General features: G+C 38.1%; 1 protein-coding gene across 3 annotated transcripts in view; it reads left to right on the top strand.

Annotated features, from left to right (window-relative positions):
- Positions 1-15,379, top strand: part of Rbcn-3A (rabconnectin-3 alpha) — a 354,959-nt gene that overhangs the window by 257,705 nt on the left and 81,875 nt on the right. For all 3 annotated transcript variants that reach the window (XM_081733859.1, XM_081733860.1, XM_081733858.1), the window contains exons 43-45: positions 3,925-4,100; positions 8,155-8,297; positions 10,712-10,956. In XM_081733859.1, the coding sequence (XP_081589985.1) occupies positions 3,925-4,100; positions 8,155-8,297; positions 10,712-10,956 (564 nt within the window). The remainder of the gene's footprint in view (positions 1-3,924; positions 4,101-8,154; positions 8,298-10,711; positions 10,957-15,379) is intronic.

Raw genomic sequence — 15,379 nt, 5'->3', positions numbered from 1 at the left:
GGATAGCGAATATAAAAATATGAAAATGAATATTTCAGAATTAACTAATACGAATACCCGCATGTGAAAAATAAAGTATTTGCATAGTTTTTCGTGAAAATTTATTTAAAAATACTGTAGTTCGTTCATAGGAAAAGGAAAGAAAGAAAGGAAAAGTACAGACTCAAAGCCAGGTTTCATGATTAGTGATCAGTAAGAAGACTTACATTTACATCTTTCCTTGAATAAAGTGGAAGATTGAGATACCGAAAGTATGTCTTAGATGGGATTGTGTTGGAAAGTATATGTACTGACGCCTGGTTGTTTCTGAGTTGAGCTGTCCTTTCCAGCACCGATGCTGCATGAAACGTAGAGCTGCAGCATAATATGAGATCCGAATCACATAAACTTCCCTCGGGAATCGAACCATGGTGTCCTGTAACGCTAACATTGTCACCACATTGAAGTCAAGAAAGTATATTGGCATTTGGGTAAATAAGAAATCGGGATATTGCAGGAGTACTGATGCTTGTTAATGTATAGACAGAAGTTTGAATTTGGCAATGTAGAAAGACAACAGTGGTTAGGATTTAGGAAATAATTGAGATTAAAGAAATCATAATAGGCGGAGCGAGGAAATGCAAGTGTGATTCTAGTACATTCAAACGTCAAATTGAAGTTGAAAATAGAAAGATCTTACATCCAGATCTCACATTTTCTCAAGGTAGGCAGGTAAGCAGAATATACATGTTGCAGTTTCGTTAGTAAAGAAGTGAGGAATCTGTAGAAATAGTATTCAGTCGTTGGAATTTTTTCATGGTTATTGTTAGACAAGAGTAATGTATGTGAAAGCGGATCATTTCAACATTAAACTAAGAGGAGGAAGACGTTCATTGTTAATTTTTATAGATCGTTATATAGGTATTAAGCTGGAGTTTAGTAATGATTTAATGTAGTGGTTCCCAACCAGCTTTGAACAGTCCCATAGGGTATATCGCATAATTTTAGAATTTAAAGATCATGAAACATTTAACAATTAGTTAAAATCAATACAACACTGTAACAGACAGACAGACTGTAACAGTGAACGGCTCAGTACTACATAGAGTCGGTACTCTGTAGAAACTTCCTGTCTTAACACTATTATAGAAGATGTTCCGTTTATATGTGATCAGATTGTACTTACCAAATAGTTAGGAAAATTCATGGCAATGGGTGTTGCAGTGTTCGTTGTGTGTCTCGTGGTTCCAAACTGTAGCCCAGCAACGTATTTCCCATTAAAGAAGGCGCCATTGGAGAACAACGAGGAGGATCTTGTTCCGTCCCTCACTTACAACTTACTTCATAGTTGTCACACATCTTTTACTCAAAGCCCTTTTAAGCAGTTCAAATCTACAGAAGCACATTGGACTTGCGACTGGAGACTTCACAAGTGTCTCATTGATAGGTTTATGTTCCAGGAGTCACCTCCATATTCTGGTAGAATGCGCAGGACGAACTTGAGGTATGTGATGAAGCTTTTTCTTGATGGATGCGGACCATATTGATTTCGTTTCCGTGCTTTCCTGGTAGATCTTGCTCATAGATTGGCGTTAGGATCTCCTCCTGGTAGTACTGCGAGTTGATTTTGCAGATTCTCTTCACTTTCCGAATCTACAGTTTGCCTTGGTGACAATAGTTGGCGATTACCATGAACCCTTTCGGGAAAGCCTCATTATGTGCTCGGGTCCAATTTGTGAAACTGTTTTCCCCTTTGTCTCAGTACATGGTAACTCGTGGTTTGCGCGGTCTGAAAGGTAGGCTCATATCTCATCCAATGTAACGATATGCCGCCACCTGTGGTGTGACGAATGCCGCTTGTACAGCTGCCGAACGTTTTATTTGCCTTCCCGTTGATGGGCATCGGTAAGGTGATGAGAACTAGCACTGAACATCTTTCTAAGGATTAGTTGTTTGCGCAAGGTGCGATTGACAGTTCCCAAAGACACATTCAGACTATTCGCCATCTGTCGGAAAATTCTCTTGCATGGTCGCTTTATAAAGTTTTTACCTGCATGCAAGTGGTGGCTCGTGAGCACGCCCGTGTTCTTGTCCGTTTTGTTGGAGAATCAAACTCTTGGGCAAAGAAATTCTTTTACGTGCTGATTACATTCTTGATTAAAGTCAAGCTAATATCAACCCATGCTCTTACACTGCTTCCTGATCATTGAAACACTTAATTTTGCGTTGTAAAGAGCTACAACATAACCTTCCCAAAAGGGACTCAGTATTGGTGGTATTTTCGGACTAGCGACAAAATACAAACACTTAAAAGTTATACAACATAGCCCTCTCAAAAGCGGGTCAGTTTGGGCGGGATTTGAGGCCCAGCAAGAAAACACAAATACTCTCTCACAACTCTCAGACTACATTGACAGACGCTCCTAAGCGAAGTCAGAGGATTTATTCTGCGTGAGAGGCGGAAGGAATCGAGTTTGGTTAAGCATACTAGGGATAACCTTCGGTGTAATGTATATTATTATTATTATTATTATTATTATTATTATTATTATTATTATTATTATTATTATTATTATTAAACATCAAACAAGTATGTCGTAATGGGCGTTCAGTGAAGTGTGTCGTCAGTCAAAAAAGGTTGGGAACCACTGGTTTAATATATTAGAAATGCCATTAAGGGTATTTAGTATGTATCTCACAATCTTTTTTATTTGTAAAGAATAACTTAAAAAAGACAGTAAGGCAGGTAAGATGTGTAGGAAATGCGTAGGAAGATGTGTTTTTAAAAAATTAGAAAATAAAATTTGTAAATCTAGGAAATGCTAGATTTACAAAATTGTATAATAAACTAATAAATGTTTCTAGGTCTATTACATAGACTAAAAATCTTAGTGGTCAGTTTAAGACATCATAATAACGTGGCACTCTAATTGCTGCTTAGAGCTCCCTCGTGGCTAAGCGGTTAGCGTCGCGCCTTTGGCGTGGGAGACCCGGGTTCGATTCCCGGCGGGAGCTCATGTGGTTCGGATTCCACGTTAATCAGTAGGTCCACGTCTCATATAGCCTCGCTGCTGAAAGGGACGCTAAACTAAAATCAACTCAGCTCTAATTGCTGCTCTATATTTTGAATTTCTCTTTGGAAAATAGTATTAATTGGCCTTCTTTCGAAAATTGTTTTGTGGTTCGCGTGACCGCCTGTGGTACGAGAGCCCGAGCTTGATAGAGATAGTATGGTGCAGACTCGACTTTAAGCTTTAGACCCACGTCTTACACAGTCTTGGTGGTAAAAAATACGATAAACTCCACAGTAACCAACCAATAGGAGATATTTCAATGGGAAATTTCTCGATAAGCAGCTTTTAACTTTACCATCAAAGCTTGGGTGACTAATGAACTGAAACATTATGTGGAGCGAGTTCCAAGCTTTGGAGAACGTAGCGTGTCACCTGCAGCTCAATCCAAAACATTTCGGCAGCCCGTTCAGCTGTCAGCATTCCTTTTCTTGTCTCAAGTACGGTCAATATCCATTGCAGTCTATTGATATTTAACACTACATTCCTATAATTTTTTTTTTTTTTTTTTTTGAGTCGATCTATTTTTCTACGTTACGAACGGTGTTATATAATATTATTATGCAATTATTTTGCAAGATAGTTTGTATTTTCTTTTTCGGACTGCATGTGTATCTGAGCAAATAAAATGTTTAAAAATAGTGATTGAATAACAGAAAGTGTGTTTACAGAAGCAATAATGGAAACTAAAAACAGTCTCAAATATATGTGTTTAGCTTAAGTAATATTAAGAAATGATTGAATAAATAACATGGTTTGATCGTGGTAGGTATGAATTTGTATTATAGGATTGGTTTCTCAGCGTGAATATGAGTTTGTAAAGCATCATGCGATTTGTACATAGAACCAATGATCTTTTTTTATTTGTTTCTAGGCTAAAACTCATGATATTCTTCAGGCATTGATAGAACTTCAAGCGCCTCCGATGCCTGGAAAAACCAACTTTTCAGAAGTATTTGTATTACGAGATTTGGCAGTTGCTTTGTCAGCATGTATATATCAGTCTTTATGTGATTCGGATTCCTTTAGTGTTAAACAACAGCAAGACGGGTAAGTTCTTTTTGTGTTAAGCACATGCGTGCAGGCTATTATGTAAATTTTATTTAAAGCAAAATTTTACCTTCGATTTAAGTAATTTCTACTTATTCAAAGGATGTTTCCGATCTATAGTAACGTTATCTACAAGCAGTAGTAGCACCACCTAGCGCAAAGTGGATGACGTAGATACATTGAACCGTAGTTTATCGTGACAGGTATAGTAAACGTTCGTGTTGAAGAATGCCACTGAAGTTAGATCCCTACTGGGAAGGCATCGGGTTTTTTTCCAATGGCAAATATGGTTATAATTCCATGATCAAAATATGCAGGGAATGTGGATTTATCGTATTGAAGAATGGCGTAGCACGTGTGTTAAAAGAAGCCGGAAAGGCGAGAAGTTGGACAATTCCTGTAGAACAGAAACAAGCTAAGACCTGTCCTGCCATGAGCCATACGCCATCTACTTACTATCCAGAAAGTGCAGGTTTCCGGCACAGATAAGAACCCAGGTACATAGAGGTTTCAAAGGGAGGTATTGTAGAGTATCTCATAAGATATAGAGAGAGCGTGGTGTCAAAGACTTCCAAAAATGCTGCCATGATCGGTGAGAAAGTTTTGGCAAGAAATTCGTGGTGCCATGAACGTGGAGAAAGTTTTAGCAAGGGAATTATCGTTACTGGCTTCTTTTACAGTGGGAAGTTAAAGATACACCGTGTCGCCTAAAATGACAAGGTAAATTCCAATTATTATCAGATTAACGTCTTGACACAAATTTATTGCCATAACATTCCTTGTCTCTATGGGCGGGAGATAAATGGTCCTGGAACAAATGACAGAAGAAACTGCTATCCGTGTCATTTTCGTTATCCTCTGGTTGCTTTACCAATGGGAGTATTGTGCATTCTATCTCCTCCAAACACATGAAAACCGTTCAGTATTAACAGCCTGTGGGATATCTGGAAGAGAAGTGGCTGCGATTGGACATACGTACACTATGTGCTAGCCTCCTTCAATGGAAACTTCGATGACGAGTTAGGGTCACCAAATAGAGCATCATTGATGTTGACATCATAGAATTCCCTGAAGTAGGTGTATCTCGAAATCGTCACTATAGATTGAAAACAATCTCTATGCTTAGGAGGAGGATAATTTAATACCTGTGCTTTAAAAGCTTCGTTCAAGTTCGTAGTACACAGTTCGACAATAAAGTTCCCGGACTGATTTCATGAAGTGGAAAGTATTACTTACAGGAAGGTAATACCCCTTCAGCTTCTGCTAGTCACTTTTTCTCGATGCACAACTTTGATCGTTGGTCCAGCTACTGAAAGCTGAAGTCATATTTTTTTGGATACTCTTCCGTCTTGATGGTGGCCTTCACGTGCTCCATTGTGTTGCCCTTGAGGCGGAGTTTCAATTTCGGAAGCAGGATGTAGCCCTCCGGATCCAGCCGGCGTTGATGGTGTGGCTCTCTGGAACAAATTGGTGGTGAATGAGACTCTTGGTAACAGAAAAGATAATCAACTAAAACTGACTGCTAACTTGTGTATGGGAGTCTTAGTTAGTTGATTTCGTCTTCCATAGACTAACCCAGATTGACGACTATCGTTTGATAAGAGAATTGTACTTTTAACCCTGTTTCATTGCCAGTGACAATGGTTTTGAAAAACTTGGCGAGGAATCCTCCGTCATAACGAAGTATGATCAACTTTTATTGCCTCTTATGTTCAGCATTCAGAGTGTGTGATACAAAATTGGCGCACAGCTTCCTTTTCCCCAAATCTTAATGGATGACATGTCTAATGGTCTCATTGAAACCGATGATCCTGCTGCTTTTCGCGAAGCTCGGTGATTGTCGTCAGCAAGGAATTTCCTCACGGAGTTCACAGTTTCATCATATCCTCGTGTGCTTTGATGTGCTCTTGTCGTCTTCAAAAGACTCTTTGCCCTCACGAAAGCGTTTGGGCCGCTCAATTGTGCTTGTTCTAGACAATACTTTATATCTGTAAGCTGTCTGTACCAATCCACGAGTTTCCGTGAGTGATTTTTCCAGTTTTACACAAAACTTTATTTCATTCCTCTACTCCGTTCTGAAAATGATCTAGTTACTTCGTAGCGTGTAGCGCTATTAAACTCCACCGCTTGACTGCTGGCCGAAGTGTATTGAAACTTTCTCCAGTCCTCGGCAGGCATGTGCGCTTGCGGCGCTGTTTTTATTCTTATGATGAGCTTCTTCCTTTTGTTTCAAAAAGTACAATCCGAGAACTGTATTTCTGCACTGTGTATATCTGAACTTTTAGATGTGGCTCTAAAATTCTGGAAGCATGCTGTTATCGTCCTGCTTTAGCTCACTGTGTTCCCTCTAATAAACCATGAAACAGATTGTGTAACTTAACTGATATTTATAATAATTGAGACACAATTTGTTGTTCATGCATATTTCATTTGACTTTAAATTCATGTTCTGACGTCCGTTTCCTTTAGCCTAGCCGGCGTAATTATGGGACGTAAAACTTAAAGATTTCATTTTATTTTTCATATTCTGACGTTTTGAAAATGATGGGGACAACTATTGTCTCTTACATAATATCATCTAAAGTGAATTTCATTACATAATATTTGATTCAATTGTAAAACGGTTTAAGAATGCGTACACTGGGTTGTTAAAGTACAGCAAGAGTTGTACAGTTCCTGTGGTTTGACATCAAGAGTGAAGGTATGGGCTAATTCAGATGGCGTACAAGGTGGTATAGTCATTATCGTTTCAACACTATAAACAAGAGACCTAGGTTCAGTTCTCGGTCTCGCATGCTTCACTCTTTGAATTCCATCGAATTCGCTCTGTAGAGGATACGGTATGAGAAACATGCGTTGTTTCCTCCATGTATTATAAAATATATTACTCGGAGTTGTTTCAATTGGGTTTTCTAAAATGGGTTTATCTATAGTCTTGTAAAAAATGTTACAGCAGGTGAGGATCTCCTGCTGTGTGTGGCGCAGTTTCCGACTACGATGCATACCGAACAATGATTTTGCTTTATTTTTTTTACATGTGTGATTTGAAAAAATAAATCAACTCTGTGTTAAAGAAATAGTATACCGATCATCTAGAAAAATACAGACACATCTTCTGATGTATAAAATTATTTCATTGATTTTCGTTATTGTTCATGTGTATATGACGTGATATATGTGTGTAAGGAAAGTTGTATTCTGTTATAAATCGTAAGGTGCATATTGGAATTGTTGAGCATATCGTGGTTTTCACCTATTTGTGGACGACTTACTCATTTACAAATAGGTGACTTGCTATCTAGGGGGTTACAATAATAAGTCAAACAAAATCATAGTTACATAGCTAGATAGTTACGACGATATGTGGATATCTCTTTATGTAGATAATGTTAACTTTTTTTGTCCATAGTCCCAGGATTATGCACCGAAACTAAGGTAGACGGTGATGATGAGAGTGAATGAAATGAAGAAAGTGGGAGGAAATGGGAGAACCCCGAGAAAGCCCTCGCACACAGTGTTTGTTAAGTACAGAGTTAACTTGGCGCAGCTGGGATCAAACCGGTGACCCCATGTACCAGAAGTGAACGATCTACCACACTCACTGGGGCCCCCCACAATTAACGTTTTGTTTCAGGATTTACAAATATAGATGGCATATACTCGTGCACGAGTTACAAGTTTAACGTTTGTTCTTATGTAGAAAAACAAAACGTTACTAATCGTGTAATCGCTTATCTTACTTAGGGCACGGAGAATATGACAGACTAGGTATATGCACGGGGAATATGACAGATTAGATATAGTATCTTTATCATCATTTTAATTTCGTATGCCCGTTTTTTAAAACTTTTTTGCCTTGCAATGATGATGATAACAGAAATTTACTCAAATATTGACTGAAAATATTTAGTTTCTGAGAGCAATAGACTAAATAAATGTTTTCTTTCTATCTATACTTTGCATTTCTATGCTTAAACTGAATACTGGAGATGACTAGTATTATATGATAAATAGCTTTCAAAATTTATATATTATTTTATTCGATTTATTTCAGGTTTCAGAGTGCAGGTATAGAGACACTTGCTCGGATTAACATTGTTAGTCCGAACAGTCATCTGATAGCAGGACAGTCACGAAGACGACGATATAGTAGTGATGAACCATTGCAAGTAACCACCCACCCAAGTAAATGGCCAGGTAAGTATCTTCAAATACATTAGGAACACATTTAAGAACATTCATCATGTGTTTCGGATTCCATGTTAATCAGTAGGTCCATGTCTCATATAGCTTCGCTGCTGAATGGGATGTATCTGTAGAAGCAGTTAATCATAGCCTATAAAGAGCATTTTACTAATAGTTTGAAGACGTCGAATGACACGACTAGTGTAGTTCTGTGTGCGAATCCGTTCTGTGTTGGTGTCAGCGTCCATCAGGAAAGTGCTTTTGGGTTCCACCAGTACTGGCTCGCAGTTCCCAACAGGCGAGCAGACAAGACCAGAGCATGCAACCGGAGAATCAAGGTTAAAAAAGAAGTGTTGTCATCTGATCGAGGGCGCTAGTGAGAAAGATAGTAACAAATATAATTTTATGGGCAAAGTCATTGTGCGCTACTTTCTCAATTCTCAAATACAGCAACGGGTATAGTCGAGTGGTCTGAATCGCTAGATGGCGAGTACAATATAGTCGCGAGTTCGAGTTCCTTTTGCCAAAGGAAGAATTCTTTTTAGTTTAACGTCTTATGCTTGTGCCCTTGAGGCTAGAGGAGGCGGATGATGAATGAAAGTGAAATTAAATTTTTGTGCCTTCCATTGAGAATCGATCCTAGAAGCACGTGGATCAAGGACATGTGGCAAGAACATTGGAGTAGTTATACATCTTAGGTATTCAGAATTTTAGTCAAACTTTGTTACTTGAGGAAAGACTGCATATTTTGTTGTACCGCAGTGATGAAGCGAAGCATGTCTTTAACTGTTAACAGAGTCACGAGGTGAATTTCTAAGCTTTATTAGGGTGTAAATTGTTACCAATGGAAATGTTCTGGTTTCGTTGATTCTGCGACTGGTTTGATTTTGCAGTTAACTGTTGCTGGATATTTTTCTGACCACGTGGAATCATTTCATTTGTTCAGTCGTTAGTAAGATTATCGTGACTCTAATATCCACATTTATATGTTCTTGGACACTCGGATGTGTAATACTGATTGTATAATTTACACTTCTAGCATTGAAGTGGTATGCGTAATAAGTGGCCTATGACTTTTCAATACCGTAATAACTTACTATTTAATATGTCGTCATAAACAAGTCCGAAACAGTTCGGACAAGGTCTCTCGTCCTCCTCAATGGCTTAGAAATTCTTAGGTAAGTAATATATGATTGCTAAATAGCGTAATTTTGATTCATTAAGCAATTGGGCTGTGATTTGTCGACTTGGATTTAAGACGCGCACTACATATGTGGATTCCATATTATTACAAATTTGTATTATACATTTTGTAGTGTGTATGTTTTCTTAAATAGACTTGTATATTGTGAAGTTTGAGAGTTCATTCTGTATCTCTTGATGTATTATTTCTGGATCTACACCTTTAAATACAACAATAACAAATTATAGTGAAGGAAAACTTTGCAAGAGTAAGTTGCATTTCGGTCATAGTGACTTTGGTACCAAAGATTTCACAACTTGCTTTGTTGCCAATATGAAGTCTGTGAAACTTCGGATATGTAGATTTCCTACCACTGTGTCCAAATGATCACGATAATTTCAAGATATGGTAGATATTTCTTAAGTTGAATTATCTGATTGCTTTTATAATCATAGTTAGAAGTATGTTGTATATTTATGTCTTATTTGACTTCATTGAAGAAAACCAGGAGATTAACATTATTAGCTTCGTTACTGTTTGGGGCGTTGTCCTTTGGATTCCGTAGTTATGATAGTACTCTTGTTCTCTTTTTGATGGCTTAATTCCCATTTTATAGTTTTGGAACATTATCTTCTATACCCTGCTGCAGGATGGATCCTTCGCAGTAGAACTTCCCGTCCGGTAATTTTCGAATTGCTATCAGGACCTCTCATTTAAGTTTATGTCTCTAGACTGTAATAGGACTGTTCCTAGGCGCACCTTATCTTTCATTCCTTGTGTTTTTCTAGTGAGCATTGCAATTGATAATCAAACCAAACGCTGTTTGTTGGAATTTACATTACTTTTCTGTTGTGTAAGCATAATCATTTATGTAACTATTTGCCTTTAGCTATTGGTATTATCTTTCAAGATTGCTATTAATTTGTTACCGTTAAACTAATTTTAAGCTTGTTTTAAATGTGTTAGTTACAATGTATTTCAGATGCGAATTCAACACAAACGCAAAAAGTATGGTGAGTAGCATTGCTGTGCCTTGAAAAAAGTTGTATTCTATGTTGTCATTGATAAAAGTAACCTCACGTTTTGTATGTGAAACATATATTTAAGTCCCTCATGTAGTACAATATTCTGGAGATAAACGTTTAGCTTGTGTCGTCTAAATAACTAAATTACTGTGGCATAGAAACATATGCACAATACGAGAAATAAATAAAACTAAGTAATTTTTGTTATTTCTCTTTAGGTGTTACGAATTTGAGGGCGCTTCTAGCACGGGAGAAGGATGAGGATGCCCCTAGGCTTAATGTGTTATTGTGTGAAGTATTTGTTGCGACTTATATGAGTCTTGTGACATATGCGTTAGCGACTTGCGACTCAAATATACTGTATCGTCTTGCGGGACAGAAATTTTGTGATCAGACATGGGCTTGTTTGTTCGGTGGAGGAGTGAAAAAACTTTTGAAAGTTGCAACGAATATTTCTACCCAAGTAAGTGCTTATAAGCAAGAACATTGAATTTGTTTATTGTTTTATGTTGATACAAGAAGGTATCTAGGTGGTATTAAAATATTTTGAGATAATTATAACTTAGAATATAATACTAGTAAATCATGAGTTTCAAAACAACACCGACAACGTTTGGGAGGTGATTCCTCACACCAAGATAAGACAAAAAGTATAGACCAACCTAGGTGCACAAATGCTTCCTTTTGGGTTACAGGCTACCGAATATATGAAAAAATTAACTTTAAAGGTCTATAGATCCAACTATGAGACATACCGTAGTCGGGTCAAGACTTCACTTGGGAACTAATATGTGCCCTATCCAAGTTTCGCAGTCCTGCGGTACTTCCAAAACAACTTCTATAGAGGTAGTTGGTGAGTACTTCAAATTATATGCCCGTAGCCAAACTGCCTCTAAAACGTTGCGTGAGTACCTCAGGATTCTGAAACATGTATTTTTGGAAAGTGCATATATTAGTTCCTGAGTGAAGTCTTGACCGGAGTACGGTAGGTCCCATAGTTTTGGGGCTATGGACCTTTAGTTCTTTTTTTTTGTTGTTGTTGTTGTTGTTTTTGTTTGTTTGTTTGTTTGTTTTTGTTTAATTTTGTTTTCGGCAGCCTGTAACTCTGAAAGGAAGCATTCGTGCACCCAGGTTGGTCTATACTTTTTGTCTTATCTTGATGTTAGGAATCACATCCCAAACGTTGTCGGTGTTGTTTTGAAACACCCTGTATCTATCTATCTATCTATCTATCTATCTATCTATCTATCTATCTATATATATATATATATATATATATATATATATATATATATATCAAAAACATTTTTATTTTGTAAAATACAAAATATACGAGTATATTTTCAATTTATTGACAAAAAGAGTAATGTTTGATTAGAATTCAAGAGATTACAGAATTGTTAATACTAGAAAAAGGAACTCAACAAGCATGTAGACAAATTTAACAATGCAAGACAATTTAACAATATATGTGTAGAAACATAGACTATGAGAACAATAATATTGGAAATTGACAACACCTGCGGAACAATTGCTGCGATATATAAAAGAATAAGCAAATGAACATAATTACAAGAAAAACATATGTAGGTTAATTTAAAATGATTAACAATTGTCGAGAAACTTTAAAACAACAGCACTTTCAAACTTTCGCCGAGATGATCTCCTCCAGAGAAACAGAAAAAAGATCTCCTCCGGTTCCTTACCAGAGGGTAGCGTTCCCAAAACTGATGCAACGTTCCCTCTTTTACTGCCATACTGATGCGTTCCAGTAGAAAAGAGGTTACTCTAGCGTCTCCTGACGATAAATAAATGCAGTGAGCGACTTCTTTTATAAAGTTATAAAGTGACAAAATGATATTTATCAAGTAAATTGCTGTACTTTTTGTGTTTTTCTGTTTCTCAGCGAGCAGCCACGTTGCCAGCTTGTGCTGAAGAAGAATGTAGATTTGATGGGGCGAAGGTATCGGAACAAGTAAAATCCCATAGAAGTACTTTTCCTTTCTTCCACGGTATTAGGGTCATACCATTTGGCCTCTTACCGTCTGCACGACTGCATCCCAACGGTTCGCGTATAGAAGGAATGCCTGCTGAAATTAATGCCCTCATGATAATGTCGTTCACACTGGAGTGGCGTGAATGTCTGCCCGCACTATTGGCACAGGAGAGTCCGTCAAGGCCCTTCTTGTTTATGACACCTACAGGCAGGACATCTGTGTTGCTCGCAAACATCTGCTCCCAAACGCAGTGCACTGGCAATTCGAAAACTGTCATTGGAAAGATGCAGTCCTAAAGAAGGTGATGGGATAGCATGGAGCCAAGCGCCTGCTTCAGGAGATGATGTAGCTAGGAGTCTGGCCTTGTCTTCTAGGTTATCAGATGACTGAAGTAGAGAAGAAAAGCAATGATTTATAATGGGATCATCCCAAGAGGATTGTAATCTCTCTTATCAAGATCAGGGGGATCTGATCCCACGATAAATGATCACTTAGAAATGCTGTCGTTGACATCCGAATCCGTTACAAGGCTAAGGTTTTGTTGGAGAATGATCTCGATCGATGGCTTAGCGCCATAGAATGAAAACAGAAAGGATGAAATAGCCAGGTCCATGGCGCGGCGAATGCCGAGACCTCCGTGGTTATCAGGGAGGGACTCCTGCAACCAAGAGTTATTGTTGAGTGAGCAATTCAGGGTAGATTCTAGACCGGTTTTTAAGGTGTTGCCATATCATTCCAGAAGATCAGCATCCCGCCAAGATGGAGCACAGCGATGAAAATATCCCAAGAGGGGAAGCTAAGGGAGTTACGGGAGTATCTATAAAATTTTAAATAGCAACCCCCACCGTGTGGCACCTCGTTTGAAAGCTAATAACGTGTAGAGACTCGTTCTGGAAACTGCTTGTCGCTATCTTCTCTATCCATCATGGCGGCCATCGTAAGTACGGTCGAAGTACTCGTAGTTACCCCTCGTAACCCGTTTAGGCCCCCTTCATGGGGGACTTTCCTTATCAGCATAATGTTGTCTTTTATATCCCTTTAAGGTTAGAAAAGGTTTCGTGCTTCTATCTACGTTGGTTTCTTCAGAAGACGGGCCTTAGTGTTATTCGTGAAATGTACTTGGACCGTACTTACGGATGGCCGCCATGTTGGATAGAGGCACGCTAGCGACGTATAGTTTCCAAAACTGGTCTCTACACGTGATTACCTTTCAAACGAGGTACCACACGGTGGGGGTTGCTATTTAAAATTTTGTAGTTACCTCCTATAACTCCTCTAGGTCCCCCTCTTGAGGGATTCTGCTTATCACCATAACGTTATCTTTTATGTCCCTTGAAGGTACAAAAGGTTTCGTGCTTCTATCTGCCCTGGTTTCTTCAGGAGACGTGCCTTAGTGTTATCCGTGGAAGGTACTTCGATCGTACTGTACGGATGGCCGCCATGTTAGATAGGAACACGCTAGTGACATGTAGTTTCCAAAATTAGTCTCTACATGTGATTACCTTTCAAACGAAATACATACGATGGGAGTTGGTATTTAAAATTTCGTAGTTACCCCCTGTAACCCCCTTGAGCGCACCTCATAGGGGTTCTCCATATCAGCATAATGTCTTTTATGTCCTTTGAAGGTTACAGAAGGTTTCATGTTTCTATCTGCCTTGGTTTCTTCAGGAGATGGGCCTTAGTGTTATTCGTGGAACGCACTGTATTATCCTTAATGAATGATCATTGTTTGGTACTAGTATTTTTATTGTATTCCAAACACAGGAATTACAGTAAGCAATTAACCATATTCTGTGTGTAAAAATAAAAATCGAGGGCATTACACTGCTGAGGGGATAGGAAGGCCAACTTTAAATTTAAAAAAAAAAAAAATAAATAAAAGTAATGAAAAATTTACTTACTTATTCATTTAAATTCAAGGATATCCATATCAGAGTGTCATTGTGAATCCTGGTGTTTAATTCCATGAAGAGTTGTGTATGGTTCTCTGAGTCTTCGTATCTATGTTTTTCACACTTCTGTGTTGACGACATTATCAGAGGTTTCGAAGTCGCAAGCCCAGTACGGATGTCAAGGTTCTGCAATTCTCGTCTGATTGATTGTAGAAACTGGTCGTTCCAGATGCGGGTTGAGTTTTGCATTTAGTTGTTTACGGTTACATATAATTCTCTCTTTAGGGTACGGCAATCTCACACCTAGGCTAGATTTCTGTCAGTTACTTTCTCTCTCTCTCTGATGGTGTCGTGTCACAAGTTCATCTTGCGGAACACACCTGCTTTAACCAACCGCATATAAACAATTTATCTTCTGGAAATTGAAGAAGTGTCTCATTGTGAACCACCAACGTCTGGTTCTATTGCAGACAGGAATCTGTGCTGCATCGCTCTGCGTACCATTTACTATTATTGAACACAGCTAACAAAATAGTCACAATGTACTCCTCTTCACTGTTCTTATTTTGCATTATTTTGATAACTCTCTTTGGAAGAAACGAATCGAGAAGTGAGCACGGAAAGTAAATTTCGTGCTAGAAAAAATACTGAAACACAATTTCATAAACTAAAATAGCATGCAATAAGTACTTTCGTTAAGATTTCATCAGATACGGAAGGAAAGAAGTATGAACGAAAGATAAAACAAAGAACAGAAAAGTAGCTGTGAAGCGTGCAGATGAGATCTATGTTGAAATAAAGTTCAATGATGGCGTTGCGAAATTGAAGGTAGAGAGAGTTTAATGGAGCATAATCAAGCTAATAGAACTAGTTGGTCGAAAAGTGTATTGGAGATAGAGAAGGAAGAATTAATGAAAAGACAGTACTGAACGAAAAGTGTATAAAAATTATTAATAAAAAATAAGAAATTGGCAACAGTGAAAAGTTGATGGGA

This window comes from Thermobia domestica, chromosome 12, assembly GCF_964235325.1.
Source record: "Thermobia domestica chromosome 12, izTheDome1.hap1.1, whole genome shotgun sequence".
Classification (NCBI taxonomy): Eukaryota; Metazoa; Arthropoda; class Insecta; order Zygentoma; family Lepismatidae; genus Thermobia; species Thermobia domestica.
This window is presented reverse-complemented; position numbering and strand designations above follow the sequence as displayed.